The 23,375-nt window shown below is 37.9% G+C and overlaps 1 protein-coding gene across 10 annotated transcripts in view; it reads right to left on the reverse strand.

Annotated features, from left to right (window-relative positions):
- The window catches only part of LOC106094446 (bridge-like lipid transfer protein family member 1), a 49,958-nt gene that overhangs the window by 19,248 nt on the left and 7,335 nt on the right, over nucleotides 1-23,375 (reverse strand). For 4 of the 10 annotated variants that reach the window (XM_059364181.1, XM_059364180.1, XM_059364178.1 and 1 more), the window contains exons 5-18: nucleotides 21,170-23,365; nucleotides 20,740-21,108; nucleotides 20,201-20,670; nucleotides 19,917-20,129; nucleotides 19,593-19,722; nucleotides 19,112-19,531; nucleotides 18,771-19,054; nucleotides 18,586-18,712; nucleotides 17,989-18,084; nucleotides 10,994-11,571; nucleotides 8,606-8,942; nucleotides 7,391-8,533; nucleotides 3,875-4,039; nucleotides 3,552-3,804 (exon numbers count right to left, since the gene is read on the reverse strand). In XM_059364181.1, coding sequence (XP_059220164.1) covers nucleotides 3,552-3,804; nucleotides 3,875-4,039; nucleotides 7,391-8,533; nucleotides 8,606-8,942; nucleotides 10,994-11,571; nucleotides 17,989-18,084; nucleotides 18,586-18,712; nucleotides 18,771-19,054; nucleotides 19,112-19,531; nucleotides 19,593-19,722; nucleotides 19,917-20,129; nucleotides 20,201-20,670; nucleotides 20,740-21,108; nucleotides 21,170-23,365 — 6,781 coding nt within the window. The remainder of the gene's footprint in view (nucleotides 1-3,551; nucleotides 3,805-3,874; nucleotides 4,040-7,390; nucleotides 8,534-8,605; nucleotides 8,943-10,993; nucleotides 11,572-17,988; nucleotides 18,085-18,585; nucleotides 18,713-18,770; nucleotides 19,055-19,111; nucleotides 19,532-19,592; nucleotides 19,723-19,916; nucleotides 20,130-20,200; nucleotides 20,671-20,739; nucleotides 21,109-21,169; nucleotides 23,366-23,375) is intronic. The other 6 variants (XM_059364186.1, XM_059364185.1, XM_059364182.1 and 3 more) reach the window with 3 other exon arrangements.

Consider the following 23,375-nt stretch of genomic DNA (forward strand, 5'->3'; position numbering starts at 1 on the left):
GCACATTTAGATTGGATTCCAAAGAACTGGATATTATTAAAGTTAAATTGGTGCCAAAATACAATTCATTGAAGAGTTTTTTGTATATACAACGACTTGTGCGTGAACCGTCATAAGTAAAGAAAAGTATGCAAGTTAGGTTAGTTTGAAAGTCGCTTCAATCGGTTGAGTGACGTCTTGTTCCGCGAAACGCTTAAGGGTCGATTACGAAGGGTCGAGCAACTATGGTTGCATTTCCAATAAATAATACCATGAAATATCCCTAGGTAGCCGGTTGTACGTACCGGATTGACCCGATGAAGTCCTTCATCGGCAAGGGCTGCCGCCTCAGTGTACAACACACTGCTACAACAACAACAACAACAACAACAACAACTGCCAATCCCATGGCAGTCGGTTGTACGTACCGGATTGACATATTTGGAAATTTTTCGCAAATTCATTCAATATCAGTGTTTTGAGCGTTCAGTAAATTATTAAAACATATGCGGTTAAATACAGAAATAGAAATTTCTAAAGCAAATTTGGCCGTTGACAACTCAATCCATAATCGACCCATTAGGCTCAGGGCTTGGCCTACCTGCAGCCCAGGCATCATTCACGCAAATATCGTATAAAGCACCCAACCTCTCAAAAAACTAACACAAGGAGAGTTTACTGCATCAGCAGCACAATTAGCGCTTGTCAGTAATCTATTCCTAGCAACCTCTTCGACCATCACTCCTTGATGAACAAGGACCCTGTAGAGCCCCATAGCTTTCACCATGATTCCAAAAAAAAAAAAAACTATTTGAAACACTACTCACGACGACGTCAACAGGGTCAACAGGGGAGGACTTGCCTGGTACATAATCCGTATAGCAGCAAATAGACTGTCGCCACCACGCACCACCTAGCCCTATCAGAACAAAATAATGTCCATATATACAGACATAAGATGGAGCATGGCGTTTAGTTCCTCAGAGTACCAGAGCACCTCGGTGATACCCTGTATGTTATTGACCATTCTGCGGAGGTTGCAACTGCCCAAAGCATGATGCCATACCAGATATTCATAGATAAGAATCACGCCTACCACCCAATTAAAATCTGATGTTGTATCTCCGGTTTGAAAACGTTGTTGGCGTAGGCAAAAGCCTTTTCCCTTTTCTTCCTCGAAGAATCTGGGAATTCCCCTAATAACCATAAGCCATAAAAAGGGGATAATTTCTTAATTGCTGAGATGCACACAATAACACATTTCCTAAAACAGCCCTCCGATAGTGATGCGTAGATTATACTGCCTTTCACCATCGTATCAACTAAATTCATCATTAGCGTAGTCATGTATAAACGTTCACTTAACGTTCTTTAAACCCCTCAATGTCCAAGAAGACGATTAAAGTTAAGTCGAAGAGCATTCAGAGATTCACAGTTTTCTCTTCTTTAAAATGAATCGGTTGGAATCTCAACATAACTGTCAAGAGCCTAGTCGAGGTAGTGATCATAGCTTATGTTATGAAGCGCAAAATAATCCTATTAACCCTGTCTAGATGGTGATATGCGATATGGCAAGTCGAGTTATTGGCGCCTTTAAATAGCCAATGGCCAACCTGTTCCCCCGGCGATCGGCTTTGGATCGGATTTAGATTAAGCAAGCAGTTTAGAAACAAGGCCATCTCTCGACAGACGAAGAGTAAACTATATAAGACACTGTTACTACTCGTGTTGTTATATGGTTCTGAGGCATGGGTACTTGTGAAAGCAGACGAGCCAGTGCTTGGGGTGTTTGAGAGAAAGATTCTTCGGAAAATATATGGACCAGTTTGCGTTAATGGAGAATATAGGCGTAGTATGAACTACGAGCTGTATGATGACGATAGCATAGTTACACGTATTAAAATACCATGGCTGTGTTGGCTAGGTCATGTTGTCAGAATAGATCAAGAAGCTCTAGCAAAGAAGTCTTTTAAAGGGAAACAAGGTAAATTGAAAATTTACAAATTTTGCCCATGAACATTCCATTTAGGAACAGGGGCAAACTTCTCACATATCAATGAGTGCAGTCCGATTCAAGTTTAAGCTCAATGATAAGGGGCCTCCTTTTTATAGCCGAGTCCGAACGGCGTACCGCAGTACGACACCTCTTTTAAGAAAAGTTTTACATGGCATAGTACCTCACAAATGTCGCGAGCATTAAGAGGGGAAAACCACCACTGAAAATTTTTTCTGTTGGTCTCGCCAGGATTCGAACCCAGGCGTTCAGCGTCATAGGCGGACATGCTAACCTCTGCGCTACGGTGGCCTCCACACACAAACAAGGTGGTACACGCAAACCGAGACGGCCAACAGCCCGATGGAAAGATCAAATGGTGGGAGACACCTCGAAACTTGGTGTCAGAGATTATAAAATGAGCGCAGAAGATCGAGACGCTTGGAACGCTATTCTATGTTCGGCTAGTGGAACAATTTTCTATCATAGCCAATTACAGTAAAGAAAATTAAAAAAAAATTGAGTGTAAGCGTGATTAAGTGAGTTCCCGCTCGCTCACCATTCTTATTCTTAAGTCAAATTAATTTTAGGGTTATATCCAACAAAAGGTACCGGATCATTAGGACTATGTTTACTTGGCATGATACTCAACCCATCCTTTTTATACGTTTGAATCCTTCAAATATTCTACGAATATATTGTTTAATATATTTTTTCCATTTTCTATACTCTTGTAATGCTTCAAATTGAAATTTCACCGTTGCCTCACACATTTATAACACCATAATCATTGATTGTAAAATAAATCGGAAAAAATTATAAAAAAAAAAATATTAAACCTTACAAAGTAAGAATTGAGAATATTAAGGCAAAATAAATGAGTTCTAGTAACAACTTATGTTGCGAATAAAACAAAATATAAGCATTTCAGCCGAAGATTGTCTAAGCCAAATCTATCCACCACAATCTTGCTTCTGGGACTTATACACAATACAAACTTACCATTGTAACTAGATAAACTTAATACAAAGAAATATGTTGTAATAAATCACATATAAATACTTATAGGATAAACACACATCTATATACAACATTGAGAGTGACTGTAATTGAATGCATAAACCAAAAATGCATGTACACCAAATAGCCTTAAAGTGCATAGAACACACACACACACAAATGAACATAAGAGCAATATATACAGAAAATGGCTTTAATGATAACCAAGCAAACCTTGAACTGAAATGCTTTCAGAGGAAAAAAAAAACAACGAAATAAAGAATGATGCCCTATGCTTAAAGCAACCCAAATTTTTAATTTGGACATAATTTTTTCTATAAGAAATAAAACCGAAAACAAAAAGGTTGTAAAAAAAAGTTCGGGTTAAAAACAAAGAAAATATTTTGAACAAACAAAACATTAAATTTTCTTCTCTTTCTTTTGAAATAGACCGCAGAAAATGCAAGGCATAACATCGTATTTAGAGCAATCCAAAATAAAAATTCAACTAAAGAAAAGTAAAGAAAATTTCTTGTTTTGTTTTTGTTCAAAATAAACAAAGCGTTAATCAAAAGAATACCAATATGAGTTCGATGATGCTGTGTTTGCCCAAGTAATAAAGCATTCTCACTCTCTTCGGGATTGTCTCCAACACCAGCATAAGCCCCTAAATCATTATCACCTTCACATTCAGGATCCTCGCATTCCTCTTCGTTTTGTGGGAATGAAAATGTGACATTAATGGGTCGTGCCAATTTATTTTTATACTGATGTTCAAACAGTATAGGATTGTAGAGAGTGTTTTTCCATTGGCGACTTAAAACAATGATACCCTGAAATGTAGAAACAGTGATCACGATGAGAAATATATAAATTGATTGTTCTTTGTCTTTGACTACTAACCTGTCTTAAAGTGTTAAGGTGAGGTACATCTCCTTGTTTGAAAATCCTTTCGACCTTTTTAACACCTTCATCGAGAACTAATTTTTGCATTATGAAACACAATTGACAGCTAGGATCTTCCTGTAGTGTCTTCGATAACAGGGTGTAGTTATTGGCATAACGGCTCTAAAAGAAAAACAAATAACATCGAAACTTGTCATGACTCACACGTGTACTTTTGCTAAGAAAATAAAAAGGTGAGGCATGGAAATTTGCTCTCAAGTTGCGTTCAGTCGTCTTTTGGAGCTCCAGAAGTCAAAGTGATGTATTGCTCTATACATGTAGAGGCTATATCAGAAATTAGACATATTCAGACCCATCTTAATGTTGATGTTAGGGGCCATAGTCATCTTGCAAAATTTCAGCTAAATCCGATAACAATTGCGCCACCTGAAGGAGCACCTATTCAAACCAACTTGATACAGCTTTTGGTAGTCATAGGTGTAGATTCATAGCGCAAATGCAAATTTGCCCATGAACATTCCATTAAGGAACCGGGGCAAACTTCTCACATATCAATGAGTGCTGTCCGATTCAAGTTTATACTCAGATAAAGGGCCTTTATTTCATAGCCGAGTCCGAACGGCGTGCCGCACTGCGAAACCTCTTTGATGACAAGTTTTTACATGGCTTCCATACCAAACTCAGACGTTCAGCGTCATAGGCGGACATCTGAACCTCTGAGCTTCGGTAACCTCCATAGTAATCGTGCTAAATTTCAGCCATATTGGATAAAATTTGCGCTCTCTAGAGGCTCAAGAAGTAAAATTCATATAGACGTCGGAGGTCATGGGGGAAGTCACCGTCCAAAAACACAGTCAAATAGTATTAGAATTGCGTACTATAGAAACTCAAGAAATATAATCGGCAGATCGGTTTGTATGAGAGTTATATCTATCCCTGTTTGTCCCATTTTCAATCCCAATTAAAAATCAATAAGAGGTATTTGTGCAAAATCGACGTCCTCGTGTTAACACCTCCGCCTGCAGGACCATTGTTCTTTTAGCAGTGTGTTATACACTAAGCCGGCTGCCATTCGATTGCCTGCAGGACCGTATTGTGATCATGCAGTCGAAACAGACCTCAGTACCTGGGTTCTTAAGGTAGACCCCCAGGTCTCCCTAGATTTGATCCATCTGTATACCATCAACTACCAAATGCCAATACCAGAGTTCCGTCAATCCAATACGGTGTCAGGTATTCGATCGGAAACCTCTTCTATTCCTTCCATATCCGATTGGAAACCTCTTCCATTCCTTCCAGGTTTCCTTTTGCAGCCTTGTTTATATAGCTTTTGTTTGACCAGCACCTATTCTCTCTCCTATCCCTGAACCTTTTGTATTATCCTTACGTTGCACTTTTTCTCCATCACAGTCCACCAAACTACTGAGGAGTAAGTAAATATTGGTCTAATCACGCTCAGGCCCCATTTCGAGCCTACGACCCGTCTACATAGTACTCGACATCTGTCAGCCTTATTGGTACGCCAAATGGCAATACCAGAGTTCCGTCATTTCAATACGGTGTCAGGTATCCGAGCGAAAACCTCTTCTATTCCTTCCATATCCGATTGGAAACCTCTTTCATTCCTTCCAGGTTTCCCTTCGCAGCCTTGTTTATATAGCTTTTGTTTGACCTGCACCTATTCTCCCTCCTATCCCTGAACCTTTTGTATTATCCTTACGTTGCACTTTTTCTCCATCACAGTCCACCAAACTACTGAGGAGTAAGTAAATATTGGTCTAATCACGCTCAGGCCCCATTTCGAGCCTACGACCCGTCTACATAGTGTTCGACATCTGTCAGCTTTATTGGTACGCTTCTGAATGTGACACCTCCAATTCAGTATCCTGTCCGAGATCACTCCTAAGTATTTGACCTTGTCATATATCGAAATCTTTGTATTGGGAAAACGGGGTGCGTCTAATTGGCTCATCTTCGTCCTCCTTGTGAACAGGCAGATTTCAGTCTGCCCTGGTTTAACATTGAGACCCTTAGCTGGCAAACTATCTATAATCACAACATTCGGTATTTTCGATAGTTTTAATAACAAATATCGATAGTTTCGATACTATCGTTAATTTCCCATCACCTATATTTCAAACGAAAGTAAGAAGTAAATATCAATGCACAGACCAAATAAAACCAAGGTTAATAAAGTCAGTTGGAAGTCATAAGTGAAATCATTGCACAAAATATTAGTCTAATGGGATGGAAATTGCGCCCTCTATAGGCGCAATGTATCTTAAAGGACACATTCAGTGTCGGATTGCTTATTTTTGTTTAGTTTTGCAAAAAAATTAACTTTTACGATAGTATCCATTGGAAAAATATCAATCGATATTCGGCCAAAAAATTAAATATCGATTGTGTCATCGATATTTTGCCAGCTCTAATACCATCTCCATGACCCTTCCGGCACTTCTACACAGTTGATTCGGATCCTTTCCCCATAGAAGTATTATAACTTCGCCTGCGCTGTAGACGGGTTCAAACACCTCCTCAACCACCATCCGTAATAGGTTATTTATGGTGGCCACCCATAAGAGTGGCGACGTGCCCTGTGCCAATTTCTCCCATATATTTATATCACAAGGCCCAATCCACCTATTTCTTAGCATATAGTTAATCCAGTCTTCGAAGAACACGTCCACCCGGTGCTGGTCTAAGAATTGGATCGGTGTGTCGGTCCATAGTCTCTTCCGACCTTCCCTTGACGATTGTTAGTTTTCCTTTCGATACTATGAGCAAAGTTATTTTTTTTTAAATTGAACAAAAATAAATCGATTCGACACTGTATGTATTCTATAAGGTACATTGCATCTAAAGAGGGCGCAATTTTCATACTACTACTATTAAATTTCCCATGAACATTCTATTTAGGAAAAAGGTATACTCAATGATAAGGGGCCTCCTTTTTATGCCGAGTCCCATGGCAGGGCTGCCACTTATGGTACATCACACTGCTATAACAATAAGTTTTAACATGGCAAGATACCCCACAAATGTAGCCAGCATTAGTAACTACCGCTGAAGATTTTTCCGATGTTCATGCCGGGATATGAACCCAGGCGATCGGCGTCATAGGCAGACATCCTAACCTCTGTGCCTCGGTGGCAATTTTCATCCGCTTGGGCTAACATTTCTCTCATGATTTCCAACTGACTTCATTAAAGCAATATCTGTGCATTGATATTGTATTTGTATAAACCGATTGATGTTTACTTCTCATTTGCGTTAACGATAGTATCGATACTATCGATATTTATTTTAAAAAATATCGAAAATATCGAATCTTGCTATTACCGATAGTTTGCCAACTCTAGTAGGCATGATGTTTGTATTTGAGCAGTTCGCAGGATGTCCTACTCTTTATCATGGGTTTGAGTAGAAAGGATGTAGGGCTCATAGGTCTGTATACATGTAAGTCCTAGGCACGCTGTGAAAATAGTGACTACTTACTATACTCAAACTCACCTTCTTAATTTTGGGATTCCTTTGAATTTGCTCATTCTCCAAAGCATCGGCCATTAAACAAGCTGCGACAGATGTTTGTCTGGAATGCAAGGCCTTAAGTAATGCAACAATTTTAATGGCCAATCTGTTGCTGGGATTCATCCACGCTGTTATAGCCGGCGAGGCTGTACTCAATAGATTCCAATCGAGTCTTGTTAGATCAATTTTTCGCGTTATAGGCACACACGGAGGTGCAGCAAAATTAAGCCACACTGATTTCAATTCAATCACACATGAAGAAGTCTTATCCGTTTCCTTATTGGCCACTTTATCAAAGCCTTCGGATTTTCCCGTTTTTCCTTGTGTTTTACCCTTTTCAATGTCTTCTTCTGCAGGTTTCGGTGTGGATTTTCGATTATCATAAGCAGGATCTGCTCGCTCGGTTACTATGATATTTTCCAAAGCATTTTGGAATTTCTCTTTTGGTGTCTTGGGTGTTGGTGGTTTCTTAGTTAGCAAACGCCATGCAGCCTCGGCCCGTGAAGTTGCAGACACATCAATGTGGGTATTATTAGTTGCAGCCGATGTTGTAACTGTGACATTTTCCACCAAATCATTTAGTACACCATCTTCGGCCATTTCAGCCAATTCTTCTTTCGAATTTTCAGACTTTTCAAAATGTGAACGTTTGACGATTTTCACACCAACACCTTCAAGACCGCATTCGAACATTATGTAACCAATGCTATCAACGCCTGTGTTGTCGGTCTTTTTCAAGCATTCAAACAAAACTTTACTCTTAGGTTCTGGTATGGCAGTAACCATTATGGGAGATTCCTGACCAGTGGTACTCTCGGTCTTCAAACGTCTTAGCTGAGCATGAGCTCGACCCACATCAAGAGTAATGACAAGTTCCTCCAACTGCTTTTCAGAAGTTTCGATAAGTATTGGCTCACCTTGCACATTATCTGGACGCGATTGTGATGAGAGATGGGCCAATAGGGCTCGCGTTCCCTTCATAATGCCACCTTTTTTATGACTATTGGATTGCACAGTTTGTTGTATATAAACATTGTGCATGGAAGCACGTGTTGTTTTACCCAAATGAAATTTCGTGGAAACACCTTCAATATAGAAAGTCAACAAGGACACACAACTGAGATCCTGCAAAGATATGGCAAATTAACATTTATATGATATAATCAATGTTGTGTGGATTGTAGCATAAATACTCACTTGAACATTGTCCAATGCAGCAACAGATATAACTTCTTCAATTATTGACGATTGCAGCATTGTAATACTAACTTTAGGCAAAACAATTAAACCTTGCGTCTTTGTTGAAATACTCTCCTCATAAACGTCACTTAGAAATGAATCACCAGGACCTAAGAGATTTCTTTCTGTTGTGGAGCGTTTTGAGTTTGAATGCACCTGAGACCAATAACTCAAAGATTGATCACGTTTTAGAATGTTATCATTCTTCACTTTTCCAATACACGAGGAGTGTATGTAATTCACAACAGTTAACAGGTGCATATTCGCAAATGTCGGTATGGCCGCTTCCACCATTCTGAATTGGAAGAAGAAAAAACAAAACAATTTTAAATGGATCAAATGAGAGGGAGCATTTAATAGTTGTTATATTTGGCAAAAAAAAAATCCACAAAAAAGTTTTGCTTGTGTTGCTAGTTGATCAACGGTTTAATGAAACGATTGGACCTTTAAACTTTCATAACGGTCAGATTTGTAGCTTAGGGTAAGAAATAATAAGTAATAGGTAAAGCTATAATGTGAAAATCGTGCAAAAAAGGGCACTACATTGGTTGCCCAAAAAGTAATTGCGGATTTTTTAAAAGAAAGTAAATGCATTTTTAATAAAACTTAGAATGAACTTTAATCAAATATACTTTTTTTACACTTTTTTTCTAAAGCAAGCTAAAAGTAACAGCTGATAACTGACAGAAGAAAGAATGCAATTACAGAGTCACAAGCTGTGAAAAAATTTGTCAACGCCGACTATATGAAAAAACCGCAATTACTTTTTGGGCAACCCAATATATAAAAAAAAATTAAAATAATGTTTTGAAGTTAAATAGAACATTATGTTTAAACTTTGCAAAGAGCATTGTTAGGAGTTGATTTTTCATGACTGAAAACAGTTCATTGTACTGTAGCGGAAATAGACAGTTGGAGCTACATTTGCAAATCCTGTGCGGATATTCAGTTTGTCATCATCCAGTTCAATTAACTTAATACGAGGGTTACCTTTTATATTTTGGGATTAGAGAACACAAAAACAAATATTGATCATCGAAAACCGATTTATTGTTTTTCAAAATATTCCCCATTAAGATCCATACACTTTCGCATGCGTTTGAATCAATTGTCGAAGCACTTTTGCCACTCTGATTAAAGTATCTCCAAAACATGCATTCTGAACGCATCAACTGCTTCTGCAGGTGTCGAAAAACTTTGACCTCTCATTTTATTTTTTACGTACGGGAAAAAAAATCATTCGGTGCCAAGTCAGAACTATACGGCGAATGACTCATTAAATCGATGTATTGAGTGCCCAAAAATTCAGTTGTTTGAGCCGATTTGTGAGAGTTCACTCGTGGTGAAGAGTGATCCCTCTTCAACAGCTGGTTTTCCTGATTTCTTACAACCTGCAAACAAATTGTTGTGTACCACTCAGAATTGATTGTTCTGTGTTGTTTTAGTGGTACGATTGCGGCATGTCCAGTTTTTCCGAAAAAACTGGCGATTCTTTGCTTGGAAGTGCTTCGTGCGCGAGCAACTTTTGTTGGATTTGGCTCATTTTGAAACACCCATGCAGTCGACTGCTATTTACTTTCGGAATAATACGCGTAAGTCCACGATTCATCACCTGTCACGATTTCATAGACTTGTTTCGAAGCACCGCGATCGTATTTTTGGAGCATTTCTTTCGACCAATCGACACGAGCCGTTTTTTGACGGTCAAATGTTCATGCAATATTGAATGTATGCTAGTCCCACTAATGCCGAAGGTTATCTCAATCTCACGATAGGTCACATGATGATCTTGATATATCAGTTGGCGCACAGCATAAATGGTTTTTGGAACAACAACTGATTTTGGACCTGATTTTGAATTCACCACTGGTCCTTGATAGAGCTTCAAAACCTTGGCTTCTTCGCCAAAAAAATTAATTAAGTTCATCGATGCACCGTTGTTGAGTTAATCCACGTCGAAAAAAAAATAATCGCACGAAAATATTCACGATTTAATTCCATTTTTGGACGAGAAGAATCTTTTAAGTTACTGTAAACAACACAAATAGCGCTCGTATAACGTTTTAAGTACGTTTAACCTCAAAAATGTCAAGCTTTACGTTAGAGCTGTCAGTTGGCAGATTGCAACACTGGGGTTGTCCAATCCCCAAATATAAAAGGCAACCTTCGTATAGAAAATTTTAGAATCGGAAATGATTATGTTAGTTTAAGGACGAAGATATTTTTCCCAGCGAAACAAGCGCTGGAAACACCAGACTAGATGCTAAATAATCGACATTTTCCAAATGTTTAAAAAAAATCCTATAAGAAACAGGAAAAATTTAATGCTTTCTTTTGATCGCTTACCTTTGTAATCCTTCCAATAGTAAAGGTGTTAAAAATATGTTAACCTGCCCCTTAAGACGGGCCACAACCGAGGTACATGCCGCTCCTTCTGCTTGCAGACTCATAAATTCGCCATCATCAAAACCATTTGTGGATTTATCGCTTTCCTCTTCTTTCAGCAAAACACTGGGATCCCATGGATGTGATTTTGGGCCACTCATAAATGTGGCTGAGCTATTACTACCGGTGGTATTCTCATAGCGAGGCACCACCTGGATTTCACGCCATGCAGAATACAAATCAAAATGTGGTATCATTCTGCTGCCGATGTAGGTAAGACCTCCTGCATCATTCTCATGGAATAAGGGTGTGGAAAATACATCCGAACCAGATGGGAATGAACATGAAGTCCAATTGAAACATTTCACTTGAGACAAATGATTTAAATAGCTGGCCATAAGCAGTGGTGAGTCAATAATAGGTCTATTCACTTGCTGATGCAGGTTGACGAGGGCGACATCTTCTTGCGAAGACATTGCAGATATAAAGGAGTTTGATGACAAAGAGGGTGTTCCCGATGACGAAGCTCTTGAATCCACCTATGTAATGAGAAAAACAAACATATAGGATATGGATAAGCATAAAAAATAAGTTTCTAGACAGAAATATAATTGGATGCAAAAGTGTTTACTATATCTAAAAATGATGCATATACATAGTCTCAAGAAAAAGCATTCATATGAAAACAAAACAAATGATAACATCAACATCAGACTCACTAACTTCCGATAAAAATTATATTTTCCCAGAACACAAAAATTAGACTTAGTGTCTCTTTCACCCATCTAATTTTAAACAAATGAAAATTAAATTTCATAGAAATTTTTCTAGGAAAATAAAAAATTACTACAATTTTAAATATTGATCAAATTTTCTAAAATTTCTAATTTCGAACAATTTTTTTTTATTAAATTAAATAAACTACATAATTTTCTATGATTTCCCTTTTTAAAATCAAGTGATAAATAAAATTTGAGATAAGAATCAGACGTCGAAAACAAATTTCTAGGAATGTATTACTATTGGGAAATTTTGTACTAATCACATTAAAAACTGAAGTAAAAATGAATTAAGTTCGAGCGAATCAAATATTGAATACCCACCAAATTCAAATTCTGTATAATTATAGAATAGAAACTACATCAACTATCCACTTATGGGCGCCTTTTAGGAGCTCAAAAAATTGTCTTGAGGTCATTCTGCATTGCACTTAAATCTAAATGTCGATCGGTCTGACTAGTTGTTGTTGTTGTAGCCATATTGCATGCGGGGTTAGTGATCCTCGTCAAACTCTTAAAGATGAAAAAAAAACTCGCTTGTCATGTCGAGCATCGTAGGCACTAAGTATTTAAACAAGAGCCGGTGCCGCCTAGTCTCTCACTGAGACTCTCCACTCGATACCGCTGATTGGCCGCGACTGCAGTTGCAGCTACTGCGTATACGAAGCATCCCACTATCCGCAACCTGTGGATGCGCCCGGTAGCTCCGATCTACCGGGATGCGCCCGGTAGATCGGAGCTCAAAGTTTCAGCATCAGCCGGGTAATATTTCGCATGTGTTTTAAAGAGGTTAATAAATCTTATCCATCTATAATGGGGCTATATCAAGATATGGTACGAAATTTGTTACGCGTCCCTTATGCGGCCTAGAAATTACTCAAAATTCGGCAGTGCCCGGACGCGATTCAAACCTGGGCACACGGAGCAACAACTTCCAATAGATGCTCAGAATAATGTGTACCACGGAAGTAGTGTAATTGTCGCAAAAAAAAGTCTGTCATTACAGAAAAACACATGCATTAGGAAAATTACAGTTATTAGACAGCATTGTTGAAAAGTCTCTTAACCAAAGACGAAACGCGTCTCATAGTGGTTGGTATGTGTTGCTATCTCCAGCCATTTGCAAAAAAAAACTCCGATCATTGGACTCGTCTCAAAAGACAAACAAAAATTGTAAAATTTAATTCTTTAATCTTCGCCCTAACAGGCAAAAAACTTCAAAATGAAAACAGACCAATTTGACACATTTTTTCGATTGTGTATCAAAATAAACTTAAATGCTTACATTACCCTAACTACAGAAAAAACAATGATAAGAGATTAAATTTTTTATGTATTGACGCCAATAACTGAAGCAAACTATTCGGGAAAATTCAGAGAAAACCTCCTTTTATTAACCTGTTTTCACTCAAATCTTCAAAGAAGACATATTTTTTTCCAGTATCCATATTTAATTTTTCGTTTTTCTATTTTCGGCACTCTATGCGTCTTTTTCTTTTTTTTGCTAGATCCCAGGATTCACTAATAGAAGGATAAAGGATAGGTCAAAACAAAAGTGGATAGACCCCTTGAACATCATTAAGAATGTCAAATCTGCCGATTTAAAATGTCATCAAATAGAAGAAAACGTAAACAAAGAATAAATTTAAAAGAGATCAAGTTGACACCCCCAATGCCAACTACTGCCAAAAATTAACAAAAAGTTTACGTCGGCTAATCGCTTGGCTTAAACTTATTCAGTGAATCCTGGCTAGATTTCTACTCAATTTTATATTCTAACAAAACGTCGGTTTCTTGAACGAAAACTGCCGGCAACAACAATTTTGACCAGTGTATTTCGGTTATTATGGTTGGCAACGCGTTTCGGTGATGTCTGTCAAATGAAGAAAACAGTTGTGCATATTAAACCATATTTTCCCAGCACACAAACAACTTATGCCGCCGCAGCAATAAAATTTAAATTAATCAAAGAAATACAAACAGGCCAATAACAGGGCCTTTTGCCGAAAATAACAAAAACTTTTACCTTTTAGATCCAAAAAGTGGCTTTTTAACTTGTTTTTACTATCATTTCACCAACCCTGTTTATCATCCCTGATGTAAAGTTTGAATTTTACCGTTATTTCTCAAAGAGTAAGGTTTAACCTCTCTTAAATGTCGAAATATATAATATAGTCGTTACACACAGAAAAATTTCAAAGCCTTGAAGGACGAAGTTATGCAGCTCACTGAAGTCTTTGCTGGCTTGGAGAGAGCACGAGAAGCGGCCGAGGCAGAACGGTATTAAAAAGCCGAGAAGATGGCCGCCAATGCTAGTAAGGGCACTCTGATGGGAAATATTACATATCATTCACTCATCGCTAGAGTTGTGTACTTGAAGCGAGAAGGTAACTGCTTAGCGCTCGCTGCCAAAGTGTGGTGGCTTAAAAGAAGGATGTGAAGCACTCAACGCCGAAGTGTTTCAGGAAAGTTTATCGCTCGCTGCCAAATTGGTAAAATGCAAAGGAAGTCGGTCACTCGCCGCCAGAGAGAACCTTGAGAAGGATAAAGGACTGGCACTCAACGCCCGAGTGGTTAAGGAATATTTACTACTCACGGCCAAAATGGTAAGATGCCTTAAAAGTCGAATGCTCGCTGCCAGAGTGATCCTATTAGAAGGAGCAAAAACACCCGGAGTGCTAGGTCTCAGAAGGAAAAAAAAAAGCCGCCAAAAGAGCCAGATAGGGGTAAGATTACAGTGTATCGTATATATAGTTTCTAAGAGAATTTACTTAGTTTGGTGATATACATATAGAATTAAGATCACCTTCAGCGTCTATTGTATTGTATGTACGAATTTCTTATGTTAAAAGACGGAGATCTTTTAAGGCGGGGAGTATGTACAGTTTTGTACTTTAGTTTTAGGATAGGACAACAAACCTTAAACATTTGTATGTAGTATGTACTGAGTTAAGGGATTTCCATAATTAGATCGTAAAATGAGCACATGTAGGGATACTAATGTCGAAGCAAACATTGAAATGTATTGTTTATCCTACCTTAAGAGTGCATGTGTTTCATCTAATGCAGGTAATTAGTAGACTACGTGAAAATTCTCTGTGTGTGAAAATAGGCTACATTTGTTTTGTATTTGTTGTCCTTAATTATTAAGCCTTGTATAGAGTAGGGATTTTAAGCATGTATTAGGTATATAGGTTTGTTTGTAAGTAAAATAAATTGAGTTCTTTTTCAACCATCAACAGAGACACTCCATTTTTCCCGGCACACTTTTCGATGTGCAGCAAGCAAGCGCTGCACAATGGCAATATGGGGCTCAAGTAAAAGGTATTTGAGAGTAGGAAACGAATCTGATATCCAAATTTGGGATTAAGCATTTGGGAAGCCGCACCTCCAAAAAAAAAACATCCCCAAAGAGGACAAGAGTGAGAAAGGTCTTTGCGAATAAAGAACGAATTTGATATCAACATTTGGAAATAAGTGTATATGGGGCCTCCCAACCCCCATAACACCCCCACATAGAACATATTTGCTAACCATGGCAATATGGGGGTTCAAAAGTTATTTTAGAGTAGAATACGAATCTGCTACATATTTTCGGGGCCAGGTCACTCAGTGACCCGCCCATCCCTCAAAACACTCCCCTAACCGGACATGTTTGCCGACTATAAGATAAAAGATATATGGGAGTAGAGCACGAATCTGATATCAATATTCGGAACCAAGGTTCTGGGGGCCCACCCCTTCCCCAAAACTCCCCCCAGCAGAACTTATTTACAGGCCATTACAATATGGGACTCAAATAAAAGGTATTTGGGAGTAGAATACGAATCTAATGTCCAAATGTGAGACCAAGTATTTGAGGACCGCCCCTCCCCCAAAAAACACCCCCATAGAGGACAAGTTTACCGAGCATGGCAATATGGGGCTCAAATGAAAGGTAATTGAAATTAGAAAACGAATTTGACATACAATTTTAGGGCTAAGTGTTTTGGGCGACGCCTCATCCCATAAACGCCCCTTAAACCTATGGCAATATGGGGTATTGGTATTTGAGAGTTGAGCACGAAGCTGATACTTTTTCAGGGCTAAGTGTCTGGAGGAGTGGGGTATTCCTCCAGACACTTAGCGCTAAAAAAGTATCAGCATCGTGCTCTACTCTTGAATACCATTCCCCCAAACACCCCTAAATCGAACATACATATTTATTGGGTTGCCCAAAAATTAATTGTCGGTAATATACAATGGTAGTAATATAGTCGGCGTTGACAAATTTTTTCAACGGCTTGTGACTCTGTAATTGCATTCTTTCTTCTGTCAAATATCAGCTGTTACTTTTAGCTTGCTTTAGAAAAAAAGTGCGCGAAATTTTGTTTACATTTGTTTGTTTGGCGTCAATTTTAATATGGGTACCACATGCATTGAAAGAAATTCATTTCACAAACCGAATCAACGCTTTTAAAACGAATCATAACTGGAGATGAAAAATGGATTGTTTACAACAACGTTAGTCGAAAACGATCATGGTCCAAGCATGGTGAACCAGCTCAAACCACTTCAAAGGCTGATATCCACCAAAAGAAGGTTATGCTGTCTGTTTGGTGGGATTGGAAGGGTGTGGTATATTTTGAGCTGCTTCTAATTCGGATGTTTACTGTCAACAATTGGACAAATTGAATACAGCCATCAAGGAGAAGCGACCAGAATTGGTCAATCGTAAAGGTGTCATATTCCACCAGGACAACGCTAGACCGCACACATCTTTGGTCACTCGCCAAAAACTGAATGAGCTTAGCTGGGAACTTTTGATGCATCCACCATATAGCCCTGACCTTGCACCATCAGACTACCATTTATTTCGATCTTTGCAGATCTCCTTAAATGGTAAAACTTTCGGCAATGATGAGGCTATAAAATCGCACTTGGTTCAGTTTTTTGCAGATAAAGGCCAGAAGTTCTATGAGCGTGGAATACTAAATTTGCCAGGAAAATGGCAAAAGGTTATCGAACAAAATGGCAATTATATATTTGATTAAAGTTCATTCTAAGTTTTATTAAAAATCCATTTATTTTCTTTTACTTTTTAGGCAACCCGATATAGGTAGCCCAAAAAGTAATTGCGGATTTTTTAAAAGAAAGTAAATGCATTTTTAATAAGACTTAGAAAGAACTTTAATCAAATATACTTTTTTTACACTTTTTTTTCTAAAGCAATTTAAAAATAACAGCTGATAACAGACAGAAGAAAGAATGCAATTACAGAGTCACAAGCCGTTGAAAAAATTTGCCAACGGCGAAAATATGAAAAATCCGCAATTACTTTTTGGGCAACCCATATATACATACATTTCTCAAAAGTACCACAGAATTGTATTGGGGTGTGTGCTGTATGCATAAACTTTTTAGTTTATTTTTTTAGGTTTTTTCCTCTTTCATAGTTTTTAGAAATAAAATAAGTGTGACGTCTGAATTTTTTGTTATACCAACTATTGGGTTGCCCAAAAAGTAATTGCGGATTTTTTAAAAGAAAGTAAATGCGTTTTTAATAAAACTTAGAATGAACTTTTATCAAATATATAGTCACAAGCTGTGAAAAAATTTGTCAACGCCGACTATATGAAAAATCCGCAATTACTTTTTGGGCAACCCAATAGCTAGATGAATATGTGACTCAAGAAAGTAGAAGGAGTAATATTAAGAAATTTTATATTATGACCGTTTTAAGCTGACTCTTTTTTGTTGAATAAAAGTTGTGTGCGTAAATTTACTTGACTCACTGTACGTATACCATATTGGTTTCGTATGAATTTTGATTAACACTAAGGTTTATAGAGAAAACTACGTCCTTTAATTTTAATTATAACCACATTTAGTGAATGCTTATTTGTAACATAACGGAAACCATGCAATTTAGGTATAATTACGTTCGTAAAATTAAAAATTTTAAACTAGTACTATAGCTACCAATTTTAGTATATATACATAAATAAAGATAAACTAGCCAATTTCTTAAATTCCAACTAAATTTTAGGGAAAGAGAAATCAAACCAAGAAAACGTACTAAGAAACAGGTTATCTAAGTCATAAACAGATTCTAGAAAACAACAGAAAGTCTAGTAAGGGATTGGAAGGAATTGTGTTTTTCTTTTTTTTTGTGTAAACACTCTAAAAACTACTCACATCATGAATAAAATGTCGATACTCAGGTCTTGATGAGATATTTGTAAGTTTTCTGATTGGTGTAGCAAGACCATGAATACGTCTGACGTCTTCGTTCTATGAAATTGATGGAATTTACGATTTTTAAATAGAGATAATTTTGAATTTGGCAAAAAGTCGTATTTCAATTTGTTTAAAATCATTTTTCAATTTAATTGAAAATTGGCATGGAAATTATAGGATACCATATATGTTTGTATATATATGTACAAAGAAGGAAAGACGAATTCATGCAAAAAGAAATAAACAAATGAATGAAGATTTTAATATAGACTCATTAGTTGGAAGTTTTTAAAGATCGTTGTAATTTTGAAAATAAAAATTAATTGAGGCAAAATTTGCGTAGTTTATATAAAAAAGCTATAATTATCATTATTCATGATGAGACAATGTACTTGAGCTTTTATTTTTTTAATTATTTTTGATTGAATTATTTTCATTTATTACATTTTTTCAACAACAAATTTAAAAAAAAAAAATATGTATTTGAGTTTATCTAAAAGTGATTTTATGTTTGAGATGGAAATAACGGAAAAAAAAGATTAATAAGAGACTTACCAATTCCGTGGTGCTTTGAGGTCGTTTCGATAAAGATTTACTGTTCGTTTCGGGAGCATGAATCTCCAAGTCACTTCTGTAGGTGTTTAAAGAAGAAAGCGTCGGATTTTCATTTTGATTGCCAATACTAAAAACCAACAATAAACGTTATAACTGCACAAGTTTGCAAGTTTTTTTGATCCTACCTTAAATCGGAAGAAAATCTCTTTTTACCCGAAAATACAATCGAACCATTGTGATTTTTAATTGAACCACGTTGTGACATCATATTGGATATATCTTCTTCGGCTGAGAAAAACATTTCTGAAGGATTTTCTGATGTTAGAGATATGGTTCGTTGAACTTCCCTTGTCAAATGTTCGCCATTTGTCAGGTCATGATGGGCTAATTGCGATTGCATATTAATATCAGCAATCTCAAACTCCAATGGATGAGAATGAGGTGCTGAATGAGACATCTCATCAGGAATCTGAAAATTAAAAAACAATTAGTTTAAAATAAAAAAATCTAAACTCACAGTTTCTACCTCCAGATCATCTTCAACGTTAACCTCTCCCGTTAATCGTGAGTCGGAAATACTCGTCTTTGGTGGCGATACACGTAATGTGTTATTTTGTGATTTATTATTCGTATCAGAGCCCCTACGATAGACAATCACTTGAGAATCTGCCGATTCTTGTCGAAGAAGTTTTTTCGATGGGCTGTCTAGTAAACGCGCATAGGGAACTTCAACTGACGTTTGTCTTTGCGTGGAATATGAATATCTTTTACTGCGTCTCTCCAAGGTATTTGGAGAACCAATACTCTCCCTAGACTTTCGTCCATTCATATCTTTGTCCAAAGTGGAAGCTCCACCCAATTTCATTTTTGAATTTAATTCTTTGGCCGTTATATCAGATTTTTTTAAACTACCATTAACCGCAGTCGGAGGACGATATTGCTTGCCCTAAGAGAAAATGTAGTATACGTTTTTAAGTAAAAACTAGTCTGTTAAAAATTAACTTTACCTTGCCAGTAAAATCAGCAGAATCATGCAATGAAACGGAATGCAAACTATAGGGCGGTGTATGAAAAACTAATTGGCCTTGATGTAAAATACTTTCACCAAATCCATAGTCCTTATTGTTATTAATTATGCTAAAAAGTAAAGAAATCAATTGAAAAATAGAATTACAATACGAAAACGTGCCCGTGAACAATCCATTAAGGAGCAGGGGCAAACTTCTCACATATCTATAAATGCTGTCCAGTTTAAGTACAAGCTCAATGATTTCAATTTGTGCATTGAAGCCAAAACTCAAGTCTTTGTCTTTTCAGTTTGTCATACTTACAAATATCTTGCCACATTATAATTATCCTGCGAATCTTGCTCTGATGATGGCTTGAAAAATTTTAAGCCATTTCGATTGCTGCCGAAGAAAGCACAACCCCCAATGCAGCCACAACGGGATATATCAGCAACACCTGCAACATTTCCAGACGTTGATGAATTTGACCACAAGAACCACAAGCGCTTAAACTTCATATCATGTTCCCGTAAGAAACTAATAGTTAAAAAGAGAAAAATATTCCAAACAATTAGGAAAGTGTATCTTGTCTTGCCTTGATTTCTTACTTATGCTGCACTAAATGTAGTTTATGATCTGGTATAGGTAAAGCCGAAGCTCCTTCCAATAATATGGGACCCAGAGAGGTATAACCAACTTCTACCCAATTTTCAAAAAACTCACTATCACATACGGCTGTATTGGGTCGACGACATTCCGAGAAACTGTCACGCAATTTACGCGAACATTCTTCGCGAGAGTCTCTGCGCTGAGAAAAGGAGTTTGAACTACGTTTGGCTTTGGCTTGATGAGAGCCACCATGATGAATATCTGATTTGACTGACTCTTGGTCGGCGCGGCGTAGTTTCCCAGAACGATTACTGCCAGTTGTGTTTGTATTATAAGAGTTAGTCATATTGGGTGTACAACCCGCGTTTAACATAAGCAGTCTTATCGATATTGAAGGTAACAGGCCGGAAATGCCGGACTTTACCCGCTGACCATGGAGATTGCAGTTAGCCAAACGAATAGGTGAGATCTAGATTTGAATTGAGAAAGAATAGTAAATCCAATTGGCCCACCTTGGAATGACTTTCAATTTGCTTACCCAAGCATGCAGAGCTGTACCGCTTTCAATTAAGTATACATTCACTGCATCAACACAAACTCTTGTCATTTTATATTTAATATCCTCCGCTGAGGGGCATTTATATTTATTTTCCTCCTTGGTATGGGGACATTGATTACTTGGTACACCATGATGACAATTTCGTACGGTTTTTGGTGATTTGAGACAATTTTCTGGATCCACAGCCAGCAAGGCCAAGGTTTCCAGACCCACCGCCACATTAAAAAGTTGAGGCAATGTGAGTTTTCCCGAAAGTTTGCCCAATTGGACCTCTATCAACCATGAGTATTCTAAAGTGTCTTCATCTAAAGCACAACCTTCATTGCTGAACATAGCATGCCCACGAACCTTAAACAGAAACGGAAATTGTTGTACTTTCGCATTATTATTTTTCTTACAACTAGCTTACCTGCACTGCGGATAACATTAAATGACCTTGGTTGATATGTCTTTCCCGATTCTGCCTCACTACCAAATCCGATGTAATCAAATATGAAGGACTTACTAAGACCTGCAATGTGGTTTCGTGATAGCGTTTGTTCATTTCAAAACCCAGCCGTTCAATCAGAACCACCGGACATGGGGGATCATTCTCATTGCAGTTCTTCATAACGTGCGCTTGTATGTCATGAATTATAACCGACACAATCACTTCCAAGGGTCTATAAAGACGCGGATCGAAAGGCTTTTGTTTCTCTTCGGGCACTGTAACTTCCGATATAGATTTGTTGGCCAAATCTTTGTCCTTAGATAACAACTGATCTTTGGGATTTATAGGCGGCTGTGGGGGAATTTCTTTCGTTTTTATATTTGATTGCTCCATGTCAGTAAAGTTCTGGTCTTCGCCAAAAATATTCTCTTTGAGATTTATAAAATTTCTTAAAACATTGCCATAGCACATTAAAACCGATGATCCTATTTCTAGTTCAACTGTTACATGATCGGCTGGCAAAGTAGAGGGGTCGAATTTATGTTGTTCGGCCGGTTTTTGCCAATTAGGATTAGGTGATTTTCTGGTCTTGGGTATCCGCATGGGACTGAGCAAAATTTCTTCTTTTTCAGGTGTTGTAATATCAGCTTGAGGAACCGGGCCCAAGGGTGGGGCGGGGTGATAAACATATTGTATTGAGAGAGCCACAATAGGCACTGTCCAACAATCTATCCAACCGGCAGATCGTTGACATATCTTACGCCATTTTTTCGTATACAATTCAGGACGGATCTTTACCTTACCGCTCCTGGTCAACAGGCGGGCATTTTCATCGATGGCCAATACAATGGGCTTTGTGGAGGACACCTCGGGCACATAAAGACTCAAATCTAAGCCTTCACCATGTATCCAAAACTTCAGCGTTACAGTTTTGGGCAAAAACTCTTCAAAGGGCAAAGCAAAACTCATATCGAAGACATCTCCACAAAATGCCAAGTGGTTATTTTCCTGGTTGGCACTGGAACAATCTATCCAGTTGTACTCATTGCACAACGTAAGAATTTCAAATTCATTCAGGAGTATATTAAATTTACATGTATATGGCACAAAAGTTAAGATATCGGGTCTGGCTTTGCTTGCCCAATCTTCGATGAGATCTTGAAAGAAACATTTATGCTTGTACACTATATAGGCGGTGGCTTTGCAACCCGACAATGAAATGCTCCAACTTTGGGGGGCGTTCCATTTGGTAGGATAGTGTATGCGGACTTTGTATTCCAGCGATTCAAATTCAGCTAAACTTCGATATTGCAATGAAGTTGTGGCTTCAACATGAAGCAATTGACCTTGAATTTTGGAAGTGTAGCCATCGGCAAGGGTGACCCAGGGAATAGTCACTTCAACACATGATGCCGATCCCACAGTTATATGCATAGCGTTGGTTTCTTTCTCCTTGGAAAACAAAATATCAATTTGTGCTTCATTAAGAACACACAATGTGACGTCAAAGCATTGATAACTTCGCAATTCTCCTGGTTTGGGTGTTGGTGTTACTTGCATTTCTTTCCAATCGGGAGGATAGAAGAATTTAAACAGATGATCTCTCTGCCTGTCGGCCCATGGGCCATAACTAAAGTCGGTGCCTTTCAAGCATTTGATTTCGATACCCAAAACGGGTGGTGGGGGCTCCACTTTATCACCATTGGCCAAAATAATGTGAACAGGCTCTTCGGGCACCACTCCCGGCTCATCCATATAAAAATACAAATCCATCTGGTTTGACATCATTACAACAAAACCTTCGCCCATGTAGCGAGGAGGTTCATCCACAAGACCTGTATATTTAGGGCTGGGCGCAAACATTACTTTTGCACTTTCAATTTTTGCCTTAACGAAATGCATAAAATGATCTAGACGGCAGACAGCGGGCTTTGTACTGTATGTACAGTGGGCTTCTTCCATGGATATTGATAATGTTGTCGGTGTCAGACGATTGCCAAATACAAAACGTCCTGAGCATATGTCAATTTTAATAACAGGTATGAGATCACGCCACGTTGTGGCTTTCATAGCTTCGGAATGTTTAACACTTTGTCGTTTGCTTTGGCGAGCATTTTCCATATTCATGGTATGTTCCTTAAGTTTGACACGCTCTTCCGTGGAAAGAGAATCAGTCTGTATGCAA

Source organism: Stomoxys calcitrans, chromosome 3 (genome assembly GCF_963082655.1).
Source record: "Stomoxys calcitrans chromosome 3, idStoCalc2.1, whole genome shotgun sequence".
Lineage (NCBI taxonomy): Eukaryota > Metazoa > Arthropoda > Insecta > Diptera > Muscidae > Stomoxys > Stomoxys calcitrans.